We start from the raw sequence: 12,996 nt of genomic DNA, 5'->3' as shown, positions 1-12,996 counted from the left end.
ACATTTCTGTGCTCTTTAATGTCACACATTGACTGCATAATATCACTGTTGTGAGAATAAAAGGGCCACAGGAGCTGTTTAAACTAATTCAATAGGCCACAGAGGGAGCTCACTTATGGTCTCCAGAGCCACTCAGTCACACTAACACATTCCCAAGTGTGCTGATTTCCACTTTATGCATGTTTTGATATATTTTTAAATTTAATGTGTCTGATTATGTATTTTTTCCTGTGGTTTTCTTTCAGGTGTGTTGCAGAGAACCTCGGCGACATGGCCTTTGTTAAACACACAACAGTCTTCGACAATTTGGACGGTCAGTGCTTAAATTATGCAGAGTGCATTTTAGAGTTTACACCACAGATTATATAATAATAACATTTTATTAGTTAAATGATTAATAATGAGGTTATCTGGTGCCAGCAGAGTGTGCTAGTCCCTGTAAAGACACAGGATGTCAGTGTTTCACAATATTTCTTTTAGTATTACAGTGTGCAGCATCCAGACTACAAAGAACAGATTACAGGAAAGTGATGTGTGAATGATATGTGTGTGTTTGTGAGACAGAGAGATGAGAGATGAACAATAAGAATAAAAGAGGAAATAACAGTGAGAAAGAAAAAGAAACAGACAGATGGACAGGCAAAGGTGCAGACATTTATGTCCAGCACTGAAACGCCCTAATTCTCTGTTTGCTGCATCTGCTCCTCTGTTTTGGGCAACATCCAAAATTAATGGTGATCATTATCGCAGTCACGCTACACAGACTCTGCCGGTGCAGTCGAGTTGTAGCAGTTTGACGCCGGCTCCACAAACACTGTAGCTGTTTAACGAAGCATGCTTTCTCATATGGTTCAGAAATGTCCGGAGTCAGAACAATTAAGGAAGGTCAAGAAAACACCGAAGGTCTGTGCTGTTATTTAGGGATGCAGAAAGTGGCTTCAAGGTGGTCTACCGTTTATCATTTAATTATTTGTTTACTTAAATGGGGTTTTGTTTGCTTTTCAAACTCTTAGGAAATCATCTAATTCACTCAAAAATGATGTGTCAACAGTCAACATACAGATGAATGCTTACATGAGATTTTCACTGTTTGAGTCACGAGCAAATGATTGAGTGAACAAAATCATAACTAACTAAAGTTGTTACGACAAGCTAATAGGCAGCTTAAAATCATGATGATGCAATGTAAATAAAATATTAGGCTATCATTTCTTGAGAAAACAAAGACTTAATACTTGGTTATGCTGCTTCCTCTCATTCATTTAAGAGAAAATGGATTCCACTCTCATGTCTCTCCATTAACTATGAAGCTACAGTCAGCAGCAGGTTAGTTTATCTTAGCTTAGCTTAGCACAAAGACTGAAAACAGGGGTATATCTTGTTTGGGTGCTGGGACTTCCTGGAGTCTTGTCGTGACTGTGAGGTGACAACCAGCAAAGACTCCAGGATGTCACTGCATCCAGCCAAGAAATAGTTCCACTTATAGAGTTTTTTCAGGCTTCTGGTTTTGTATAGATTACACACACAGATATAACATGTTAGTGAGCTTTAGAGGTGGTGGTAGGTGGGTTTGTTACCTTTGGACAGAGCCAGGCTAGGTGTTTTCCTCAATGCTCCCGGTCTTTATGTTAAGTTACACTAACTGGCTGCTGGCTGCCACCTCAAATTTAATTGAACTATTTATCTGATGTACATGCACTCTTCTCCTGCCAAGGTAAGAACCAGGAATCCTGGGCCTTGGATCTGGAGCTTGAGGACCTGAAACTGCTGTGTCCAGATGGAAGCGAGGCAGGTCTGGATGAGTATGAGCGATGCCACCTGGCAGCCGTCCCAGGAAACGCTGTGGTGGTGCGCATGGAGGACAAATGCCGCGTCTGGAAGTACCTGGAACGCTTACAGGTGGGTTTGAACAGAAATTGCATCAGCTGTGTTGAAATGTGTGTGTTTTTCTTCAGATATGTGTGTTTATGTCTCTTTCATTTCTCTGTAGAGTCTGTTTTATTGATCAAAATGTCTCAGAACATAGGTATCTGCTAAACTGTCATCCTTCTTCCTTAGTGAGTTTGTGGGAGATGCCAGGATGACTGATACGTCCTGTGCTTATTCCCTGGCTACACACATGCATTCACACAGAGACGCACATGTCCTCACAGGCCCAAAGAAACACACTCATATGTAAGCCAACGCACATCTATGCATGCCCTCATACATTAAGTGCTGTCACACACTTTCTCTTTCCTGCAGAATGTATTTGGCAGCGCCAGCGAGGGCTTCAGTCTGTTCAGCTCAGCAGGCTACAGCGAATCCGATCTGCTCTTCAGTGATGCCACCCACTACCTGCAGAGGGTTCTGGGTAGCTGCACCTCTTGGCTAGGCCCCTCTTACACCACCATGCTGAAGGCCTTTGAGTGTGAAGGTAAGAGTGATGATGTGGCTCTGTGTGTTTGTAATGTATTTATGTGGGTCTGCTGCTGAAGAGTGGGTGGTTGGAGGAGTGTTTTATCCTTTGTGTGTGTGTGTGTGTGTGTGTGTGTGTGTGTGTGTGTGTGTGTGTGTGTGTGTGTGTGTGTGTGTGTGTGTGTGTGTGTGTGTGTGTGTGTGTGTGTGTGTGTGTGTGTGGACGTTTTGTGTAACCACTGCAGCTGTTCTCATTATTGCGCTTTCCCACCAACAGGCTTCTGCTGATGGACCAGGAGGAAGACATCCAGCGCATCAACTTCCACCGCATCCCCCTGTCTCTGTCCTCCCATTCTGCCTTCCCTCCCTGCCATCTGTGTCCCTTTGTCAGTCCATCTCACATCCTTTTTGCTTGGCTTTTTTGTAATTGTTTTGTACTTGCATTTCACCGCAAGTTCTCAATCATTATGTCCTCGTCCTCCTCCAACTTAGTATGTCTTCTAATTTGTTGGTTGGCAGGGTAGGTCGTTGCTAAGAGGGGCTAATCGGATAAGAAAAACTTCAGAAAAATATCCCTGAAATTGAGCATGGGTTTAAAAATGACACTGCAAAGACAGGGTAGGAAATAGAGAAGATAGGATAAAAATAGAAAACAATAGAATAGAAAAGAAGCGCAGGTTAATGAGTGCTGTAGTTCTTATGTCGTTAACAGATTTTCTCTTTTAAAGCATTTTTTTAAAAGAGGATTTTGTTGGAATTAATCCATAAACATTAGTGTCCCCAAAAAATTTAGATATACAAAAGAAAATCCTGTTATATAAAAATGAGCTCCTACCTTGTACATTTGTGGGGAAATAGTGTTCTTCTTGGCTTGCTGCATTAGTCTGAGCTTCATTAGCCCCCTCACCCCCCTCCCACAGGGTCTGTCTCTGGCACTGAACAACTGGGTGCTATTAACTTTGAGCTTAGAAGTCTCAGTTACTGTATGTGTGTGTGTGCTTGTGTCTGTGTGTACACTTTTTCCCACAGCCATGATTGCCCTAATTGGCAGTCTGGCATAGTATACTGTTTGTGTGTGAATGAGAGAAAGTGTGTGCAAAGTGTATGCATGTGTCTGCATGTTCATGTGCTTATTTGTCACTGTGTGTGTGTGTGTGTGTGTGTGTGTGTGTGTGTGTGTGTGTGTGTGTGTGTGTGTGTGTGTGTGTGTGTTTGTGTGTGTGTGTGTGTGTGTGTGTGTGTGTGTGTGTGTGTGTGTGTGTGTGTGTGTGTGTGTGTGTGTGTGTGTGTGTGTGTTGATAGGATTGCTGCTTTCCCATGGTTTGTATAACTTACGACTTTGGATCACTGCTTTCTCACATCTGGTATGGTTGACGGAACTGTGCCAGCTCACAGTGTTTTGTTACACTACACTGTATATTTAGGAGAAAAGGATTAGGGCTTGGGTTGCCTCAAGTGACCCCTGACTACATCTTTTAAAAAAGCTTTCATAATTTACTCATCTGTGACAACATTTCCGTTACCCGAAATTCCCTATATTTGCTCTCCAAATCCTTCTCTGGCTCTCCTGCTTCTGTTATTATCTATGTAGCAACATGTAGAGGGGCTACGTGGACTCCTGTCTTGTCTTTCTACGACATGTCGTTTATACTGAAACATTGCTACCGATAGCGAGACACAGATAATGACAGGGGTCACTCACAGGAGGTTGTTCAAGGTTGGTGTTACAGCAGCAAATTAGTCAATGCAGTGTGTAATGTTGTTATGAGAATAGTCACAGAGAAAAGTATTACAGAATTAATGTGCTGTGAAGAAATGGTTATTGTCAAAAAATGCACAATAATTTTTCTGGCATGTTAGGAACTGTAATTAAAGATGAATCGCTCTTAAATCATCGGCCAGTTTAAAGGATTACTTGACATAGAGAATCGGGTACTGTAAAATGTTTCACAGACTGAGTTTCTCTTGCCGTCTCCACCTTTACGATTTTCTTTCACGTTCTGCACTGCAGATCTCAGCAATAAACTGATAAAGCGGACGACGATCTTCTCATCAAATGGTGGTTTTTGACCTCATAATCCTGGAATGAAGTCCTTTGAGTTACAGCTAGTACAACAGATGCAAACAAAGGGAATATATTCAATTTGCACCTAATGTCCTCTTTTTGAAATAAAACATTGCCACATGTCATCTCTCACTAGCAGACCATATGTGTTATGTTTTGGCTCTTGATGGCAAAAACTCCCCAAGTGTGAATATGCAAGATGGAAAACTACCACAATTCTTCAGAGAGGCACTATTGTTCACCTCATTAGTGGCCAGCAAAGAAATCTTTGTCATCTGGTTATATCTGTTGTACTCATTCAACTCTGGTTTGTAACATTGGTGCTGTTTGTTTTTACTGTTTGTCTGACAAAGAAGTTTGATGTAAATACTCCTCACTGCCTGAATGTGTAGAGCTGCAAAACCTTCTTTACTTCACCAATTAAATGAATGATGATAAAGAAAATAATCATCTCTTCCATTCTAGCTGACTTCTAATTATCCTGAAACTGCTATGTGATATCTGTGTGGAAATGAATTTGCTTGATATCATCTTGCTCGTTTCGTCTCACACTCCCGTCTCACTCTCTCAGTCTTTCTGCCTTTTGCACACACATTCACTCAGATGTGTGCTGTGTGCCTCCTATCTGACATTTGGGAACAGAAGTAACGGAGAAGGGGAGAAATAAAAAATAAATTAGAAGAACAACACATACACACAAAGGCCTGCATAGAGAGAGACAAATGCTCACTCAGGTGGTGAGATGTACCTCCCAGGTAGACTGGTGAATCAGGGACACACCATCATACTCTTGGTGGCTACATGGAGACAGACCTCTACTCAGCGTGGGAAAAATGCCCTTTAGAGAAAGTCTGTGCTCATAATGGCAGATACTGTAGATTGAACTGCATTGCAGCAGAGAGCTGCAATCACTTTCAATCAGCTCTCTTGCTGGTTATTTTTGCTGTAACGCACAAATAAAAACAACTTATGCAGCCTAAACACAGTCTTCTCAAGCTTGTGGCTCGTGTGAATGTCATCAGTGGAAAGTAATTAGTAGTTCTATTTTTGCACTTAAACGAACAGCAGTGAACAGATGTGACAGGAGAAGTAAAAACAGCTTGAGTGTCAACCTAAATTTAGGGATGACTAACAAAATACTAAGTAATTAAAGTACACTTATTCAAACAGGTACTTGAGGAAAACTTTGAATATGTCCCCATCCTCATGCCACCCTATGCTTATTCTCCAACAAAACTGTCCAATGAAATAATAGTATGGTATACTATAGCTATTGCTTTTTATGTACAAAACACAGAACCATCTCAGAAAATACAACACATTATCATAGATAATAGAACTTCCCAACAGTACATAAAGTAGCTACAATTAGGTCCCACATGCTCCAAATTTCTAAATGGTGCTTACATCTTACTACATCAGCATCATGTTATTCTATAGCAACCAGTATCACTCTGGTATTATATTAGCATACGCAGTACAATGGTTCCTAACCTGGGGGTCCAACACAAGAAGTATCTGAGGATTTGCAAGATGATTAACAGGATCAGTTCAGATCTTTATTGTCCCACAACAGAAAATTTGTTTTTGCAGCAAGGCAGCATGAGAACACAAAACCAATAAAAATAAAAGCACAATGACACAAATGAAGACATTGAAGACAGTGTTGGTACTATGCATGGAATTCAGAATACAATAAAGGATGGAAGCAAAGAAGAAACCAAAGCTGTTTGAGAAAGGCAGTTTATGTATGAAAGTTAAGGGCACTTATTGCACATGGATGAATAAAAACTTGAACCTGTTGCACGAACAGTCATTTTTGGAAATCAGTATTTCTGATTATAGGGCAGGGTGTCAAAGGAAAGCAGAATAAATCAATTTGGACTTTGCAAAACGTTTTCTCTTTTTTCTATTGCGAATAACTGAATTTTTTTTTTGTCTTTTCAGGCTTCTAAAACTTACTCAAAGTCAAAAAAGAATGTAACTGCTGTTCTTGATGTAGGTGAAGTAATTTTTTGTTTTGGGAAGTTTAATGTGTAGCTGTATCTGTAAGTGTTTTCATCACACTAAATATCTGAATAGGCGGCGTCTTACTGTTGAATGTCAAGATGCCTCTGAATGTGTGTGAGGATGTGAGCGTAAATCCATGCAGGCGTGTCAGCTCGAGCGTTTGCGGGTGTCTTTATCTCAACTGGTACGAGTGACGGCACGGACGGCAGACAATTTGACCGGAGGTTGTGAGGCGAGAGCGGCATAGAAGGGAGGGGTGACAGTGATGGAGGGAGAGAAGAGGGAAGAATGACAGGTAATCCATCAGAGGCGTTACTGTCATTATTCAATTACCACCCATCCTTAGCACTCCTGATAACCCCAACACACACACACACACACACACACACACACACACACACACACACACACACACACACACACACACACACACACACACACACACGCACACACACACACGTGGCCTATGTACCCACACATGCATGCACACACTGGGAAGTTAAACCGAAGTGGTGGATCCTCTTACACAAGGTGGGTTTGTTCTGTGTGGGTGGTGAGGTGAGCTGGGACACGGGTCTTGGCTCTAGTTCCTTATTCGCTTTTAGTGCAGCAGACCTTTAAATCTCAACTCCTTCCTCCTCTCATCCCCTCTTCCTCTCACCCCCCTGATAAGGAACATAGAGTATGATTAGACGCCAGTGACACCAGGCTTATCGCTCTGCTCCCATAACGCTCCCCAGATCACTTACACAATACAAGCCAAGCAGCACAAACACACACACACACACACACACACACACACACACACACACACACACACACACACACACACACACACACACACACACACACACACACACACACACACACACACACACACACACACACACACACGTTTGTACAGCTATCTTTGTTGGGACACTGCATTGACCACTCAGCATGGACAGCCTAACCCTAACCCTAACCTTAACCATAACCAATTCATGCCTAACCCTAACCCTAACCTCAATTCACACCTTACTCTTAACCTCAACCAGGACCTCAGAAATAAAGTTTTGCTTCATTTGGACTGGGCTTTTTCCCCATTAGTCCTGACAAGGTCAGTGTTTATAAAGGTCCCAGTGAGGTAACACACACACACACACACACACACAAACACACACACACACACACACACACACACACACACACACACACACACACACACACACACACACACACACACACACACACACACACACACACACACACACACACACACACTAAAGGCTTGTGAGATTAGCTATCAATTTTAAATATGCTTTTAGCTCAGTTTGTGTGACGGCGCACGTTGCCTCTATAATGATGCGCGAGCAGGTTGAAAAATGATGGCTAGCAGCAGATTGTTTGAGAGTAAAGCACTGAGTGGGGGTGGTGTTGGGGGGGGGGTGTTGTTTATGCATAGAACATAGAATGTGTAGGTGACTGTGAGTGTGACATGAGGATGCAGGCTCGGTGGTTCTCAAACACTAGATGGCGCTGTGTCCTCAGCAGTGCACCTCACATGCATCATGACTTTTCCAATATAACTGATATAATTCCACAGGGGGATCCAAATAGCGCACTTACTTAGGCTCCTCTCTTCTCATCACATTCTGGCTGTCTCAGTGTCCTCGTCGCTTCTCCTCTAATCTTCTTTTTCTAATTTCTACTCCCTCCTTCCTGTTTTCTCCTGATTTCACATCTCTTCTATCGTCTCTCGATTGTTCACCTCTCCTCTCCTGTTTCTTTGTTTACTGGCTTCATGTCAACCTTTCTCCTCTTATTCTTCTCTCATTCCTCTGCTCCTCTTTGCCCCTTTTTATCTTCTCTACTCCCCTTGGCCCACCTTTTTCATCTTCTCTCCTTTTCCTTCCCACTCTCCTCTCCTGATTTATTTTCAGTGTCTTTTCTTCTCCTTGTCTTGTTTCTATTCTTCTCTCCTGTCCTCTCCTCCTATTTTCTCATCTATTATCGTCTTTTTGTGTCCACCCATCGTGTCTCCTTCCCTCTAGATTCATCCACCTCTTTTCCTTTCTCTCTTTTCCCCTTTTCTTCTCCCACTACCTATTTCTCTTATTTCCCTTCCTTGCCACTCTCCTTTTCTCTCCTGTCTTTTTTTCACCTTTCCTCGTGTCCAGCTTTCTCCTTCTCTCCTTCTTGCCCTTTTCCTTTCATTATATCCTCTCCTCCTCCCCACCTTTTCTTTTCCCCTCTCCTCTACATTTTTTCTCTTCCCTTTTTTTGTTTCATTTTATCTCTCCTCACGTTCACCTTTTTCCTCCACCCCTTTTCCTGCATAATGTCGTCATGTCCTGTCATCTTTTTGGCTCCTCTCCTGTCCTGTCCCCTTTTTTCTTTTTCCCTTCCCTCATCTCCTCATTTCTCCTATCCCCCTTGCATCCTTCTTGTTTCCTTTTCTCTCCTCCACTCCCCTCTACTTCTTTCCTCTCCTCTTTCGTGTCTCATTTCTCTTCTCCTCTAACCTTTTTATCTCCCCTTCTGTCCTATCTCTTTTCACCTCTCCTGTCCTCATGCCCACCTTTCTCCTCTCCTCTTTTCTCCTCTTTCCTGATTTATTCTCCTCTCCTACCCTACCCTGTCTTTTCTTCCACCTATTTTCTCTCCTCTCCTCTCCTCCATGGGGCAGTAGCTCTGTAATGTTGTTAGGGCATGCTCTTATTAATAACCTACACTCTGAGAGTCTTTGCTAGTGGAGCATGAATCTCTCATTTGGGGGCGGGTAGAGGGTATTTCACTGCCTGTGTGTGTGTGCATGAAAGAGAGAGACTGAGAGAAGACAGACAGAATGAAAGACAACACGACGGGTGGGTGTGATGTACAAAAAGCATGTTGTTTTCTCCCATTGTTTAATGGTGCTGGATCAGCTTGTGGTCTGCTGGGCCAGTATGTTTTATGTGTACAGTAGGTGGGCACGTGGATCTATGCCAGACGTCCTTGCATCTGACCCTGTTAAGGAACCTTGCCTTTGGGCATCCCATGGCCCAGTACTCATTACTGCTGTAGGCGCGCACACACATTCACATATGTACATACACCTATTCACACTAAACTCACACCATGCTTACCACAAAATGGTCATTTCGTGTGTAAACAGATAAACTGCAGGTGTGTGTGTGTGTGTGTGTGTGTGTGTGTGTGTGTGTGTGTGCGTGTGCGTGTGCGTGTGCGTGTGCGTGTGCGTGTGCGTGTGCGTGTGCGTGTGCGTGCTATCTATGTTCACTATCTCATAAGGTCTCAGTAAAAGGGTAATTTGTGAGCAGCCCTTTTCTCATTAGGTAAAGAGTCAACGGTTAAATGTGAAACTTAAGGTAATGGCTGCTGTCAGGCAATTAGTGGTAAAGGACAAAGTTGGGGGAAGTTATAGAGAGTGAGTGTAAGTCAACAGAAGTATAACAAGGATGTGTGCAGGTGTGTTTGTGTATGTGTGTGTGTGTTACATTTACGCTCCGTGTGCCACCTCTATCTGTTCCTGCGCTCCATAACGAGCCGACAGGTGTACGAGCCAGCAGGCTGGACACTGACTGATGCAGCACTAATGCTCAGAAACTCTCTTTCTCCCACACACACACAAACACACACACACACACACACACACACACACACACACACACACACACACACACACACACACACACACACACACACACACACACACACACACAGGTGTAATGTATTGTACAATAAGTGTTGTCCAACCTCAGCAGTACGCTCAGCTTTGGCAGAGAGGCAAAAACAGAGAGGAGGAGGAGGAGTTGGGGGATGAGAGAGGGTGATTAAATAGTCTAGTTAGTCCACAGAGTGGTTGAGAACATTAAGAGCCAGGCCATTCATCAGTATAACACACACAATACACACAATACGAATACTCGCACCCACTGATATTGATTGCAAAAGTTAAAAATGTCTCTGCTTGGTGAGCCTCACTCAGTGTATTCTCAGTGGATAACTATGAGGGGCCGTACAAGCCATATTTCATTCTGGCCCTCTCACATACATACATTCTCCTTTCACATACATATATTTTCACTCTCACACACATACATTCTCCTTTCACATACATATATTTTCACTCTCACACACATACATTCTCCTTACACATACATATATTTTCACTCTCACACACACACACACATACATTCTCCTTTCACATACATATATTTTAACTCTCACACACATACATTCTCCTTTCACATACATATATTTTCACTCTCACACACATACATTCTCCTTGCACATACATATATTTTCACTCACACATACATATATTTTCACTCTCATATTTATACATGTTCATACTATAAGTAATATATGTATGTAAAAGGAAAATGTATGTTTGTGAGAGTGAAAATATATGTATGTGAAAGGAGAATATATGTATGTGTAAGGAGAATGTATATGTGTGAGAGTGAAAATATATGTATGTGTAAGGAGAATGTATGTGTGTGAGAGTGAAAATATATGTATGTGAAAGGAGAATGTATGTGTGTGAGAGTGAAAATATATGTATGTGTAAGGAGAATGTATGTGTGTGAGAGGGCCAGAATGAATTATGGCTTGTACGGCCCCTCATAGATAACAACGCACGCACGCACACACACACACACACACACACGCACACACACACACACACATACAAATTCCCCAAAATTCCCATATGTACATCTACACACACCCACACAAATACACACACACGCACCCTCACACACACACACACACACTCTCTCAAACAGATTAATTTTCCATCACTTACCCGTCCTGTCATAAGTGTGAGCGCTGGCTCATTAAAACTCTTCAAACTCCCTCCCACACCTCCCTCCTGCGCCTCCCCTCCCTCTCTCTGTCTTGCTTTCTCATAAACAGACAGGACTCCTTACTGCTATAGAGGTGGGGATATATAGAGGAAAAAAATAAATACAACAAAAAAATAAAAGCCAGGGAGGAAAAGGTGGTAAAGCAGGTGGGCTGTCAAACAAGAGAAGATGAGGAAATGGAAGAGTAGGAAGAGAAAAAATAGGTAGATTGTCAGACAATATGACAGACAAAAATGAGGAAGGAGCATGAAGCTCAAAATAGGGTGAAGAATGAGTAGACGGGGGGGGGGGGGGGGGGGGGGGCAAACAGTCGGGAAAAATGAGGAAGAGGGATAAGCGGTTGGGATGTCGAATAATGAGAAAACAGAAACGAGAGGGAGGAAAGCAAATAAAGAAAGACAAGGAGGGAGAAAAGGAATGGAGGAAAAGGAGGGGGAAAAAGCAAGAGATGAGAAGTAGACAGGATGGTGAGGAATAGGATGATTGTAAAGGAAGGGGCCATAAAGAAATGATGTATAAGCAGCAAAATGAGGCATTTAGTTGGCAATTAGTAAATGGGATGAACTGAGAGGTAAAGGAGAAGAGTCAAGGACATCATCAAAAAGACGAAACAGCAAGAGAGGGAGGGGAAGAGCAGCGGTTTATCCTTATGCTCTCAGTAATTCCCAAATATGAAGTCCCTTGTTATCACTGTTTAGTTTTAATCTTCAGCCTAACAGTCTTTTTCATTATCAGGATAATGCCGGTTATTACCTCTTCATTGCCAGGAATATTATGATGGATGTGTTCCAATCAGCCCTGGCATTAATACGATCAGCGTGGACATTAGCACAATCAGTCAGCACGCTACTGATAATAACTCATGATTGTTGTGATTCAGTCCCAATGCCACGACAGCCGGAGCTGTGTTTAAGGACCATTAGTTACAGAGAGATGGAGGGAAATAGCAGGGAAGGAAAGAAAGAGCTCAGGAAGGAAGCAGAGAGAAGAAGGATAGGAAGGAAGAGAGGGGGTTCTGGTGAAAAATGAAAGCGAAAGTGAGAGTGAAAGGGTGATGGTGAGGAAAAGATGGTGACAGACAGAAAACAAATTTAGGCTGCATTCACAATTGGGTTTAGATCCAATTTCGGGAGTGTTTACTGCTTTAATGTCGTTCATCTGGCCAGGTGAGAGTACTGAGATCCAAACAAAAACACCTGAAAAAGCAGGTGTTAGTCTGCCTACAAGACGGCAAGAACAAGGTGCAGCTTGTTTTGGGACAAATCACAAAAGGTCAATGGGTACAAAGAGACAGGTGTACAGAAGGGTGACAAATTAAAGGAAAAACTATTGCAAAAACACATGTAAAGTGTTGGGTCACCCTCAGCCTCCAGAACAGCGTCTGTGCTCTTTGGCAAGGATTCTCTGGTGTTTTGGCAACACTGCATCATCTGCGTCATATAGAACTGAATAGTTTCCTAATTACGTTCCATTGACAAACCTAATTGCTATCTGTCTAAAGGTATGTTCAGACTGAAAGCAAAGTCCAATAAACTACTTGTGCAGTCTTGTGTATTCTGTACATAAGTTAGCTGTAAGCTAACTAGCGACATACACACTGACCATGCAGTTAGCGTGTTATCAGCTCCATTAACTCAATGAACAGTTCTTGCTGTTATTTTCCTCCAGTCT

The 12,996-nt window shown here is 42.5% G+C and overlaps 1 protein-coding gene across 1 annotated transcript in view; it reads left to right on the top strand.

Moving 5' to 3' along the window:
• The window catches only part of otomp (otolith matrix protein), a 41,647-nt gene that overhangs the window by 3,208 nt on the left and 25,443 nt on the right, over positions 1-12,996 (top strand). Inside the window, exons 6-8 of the mRNA XM_062440855.1 lie at positions 246-313; positions 1,715-1,899; positions 2,245-2,416. Coding sequence (XP_062296839.1) covers positions 246-313; positions 1,715-1,899; positions 2,245-2,416 — 425 coding nt within the window. The remainder of the gene's footprint in view (positions 1-245; positions 314-1,714; positions 1,900-2,244; positions 2,417-12,996) is intronic.

This window comes from Scomber scombrus, chromosome 19 (genome assembly GCF_963691925.1).
Source record: "Scomber scombrus chromosome 19, fScoSco1.1, whole genome shotgun sequence".
Taxonomy (NCBI): Eukaryota; Metazoa; Chordata; class Actinopteri; order Scombriformes; family Scombridae; genus Scomber; species Scomber scombrus.
Note: the sequence above shows the minus strand (reverse complement) of the source record. Positions and strands in the feature narration are given on the sequence as shown.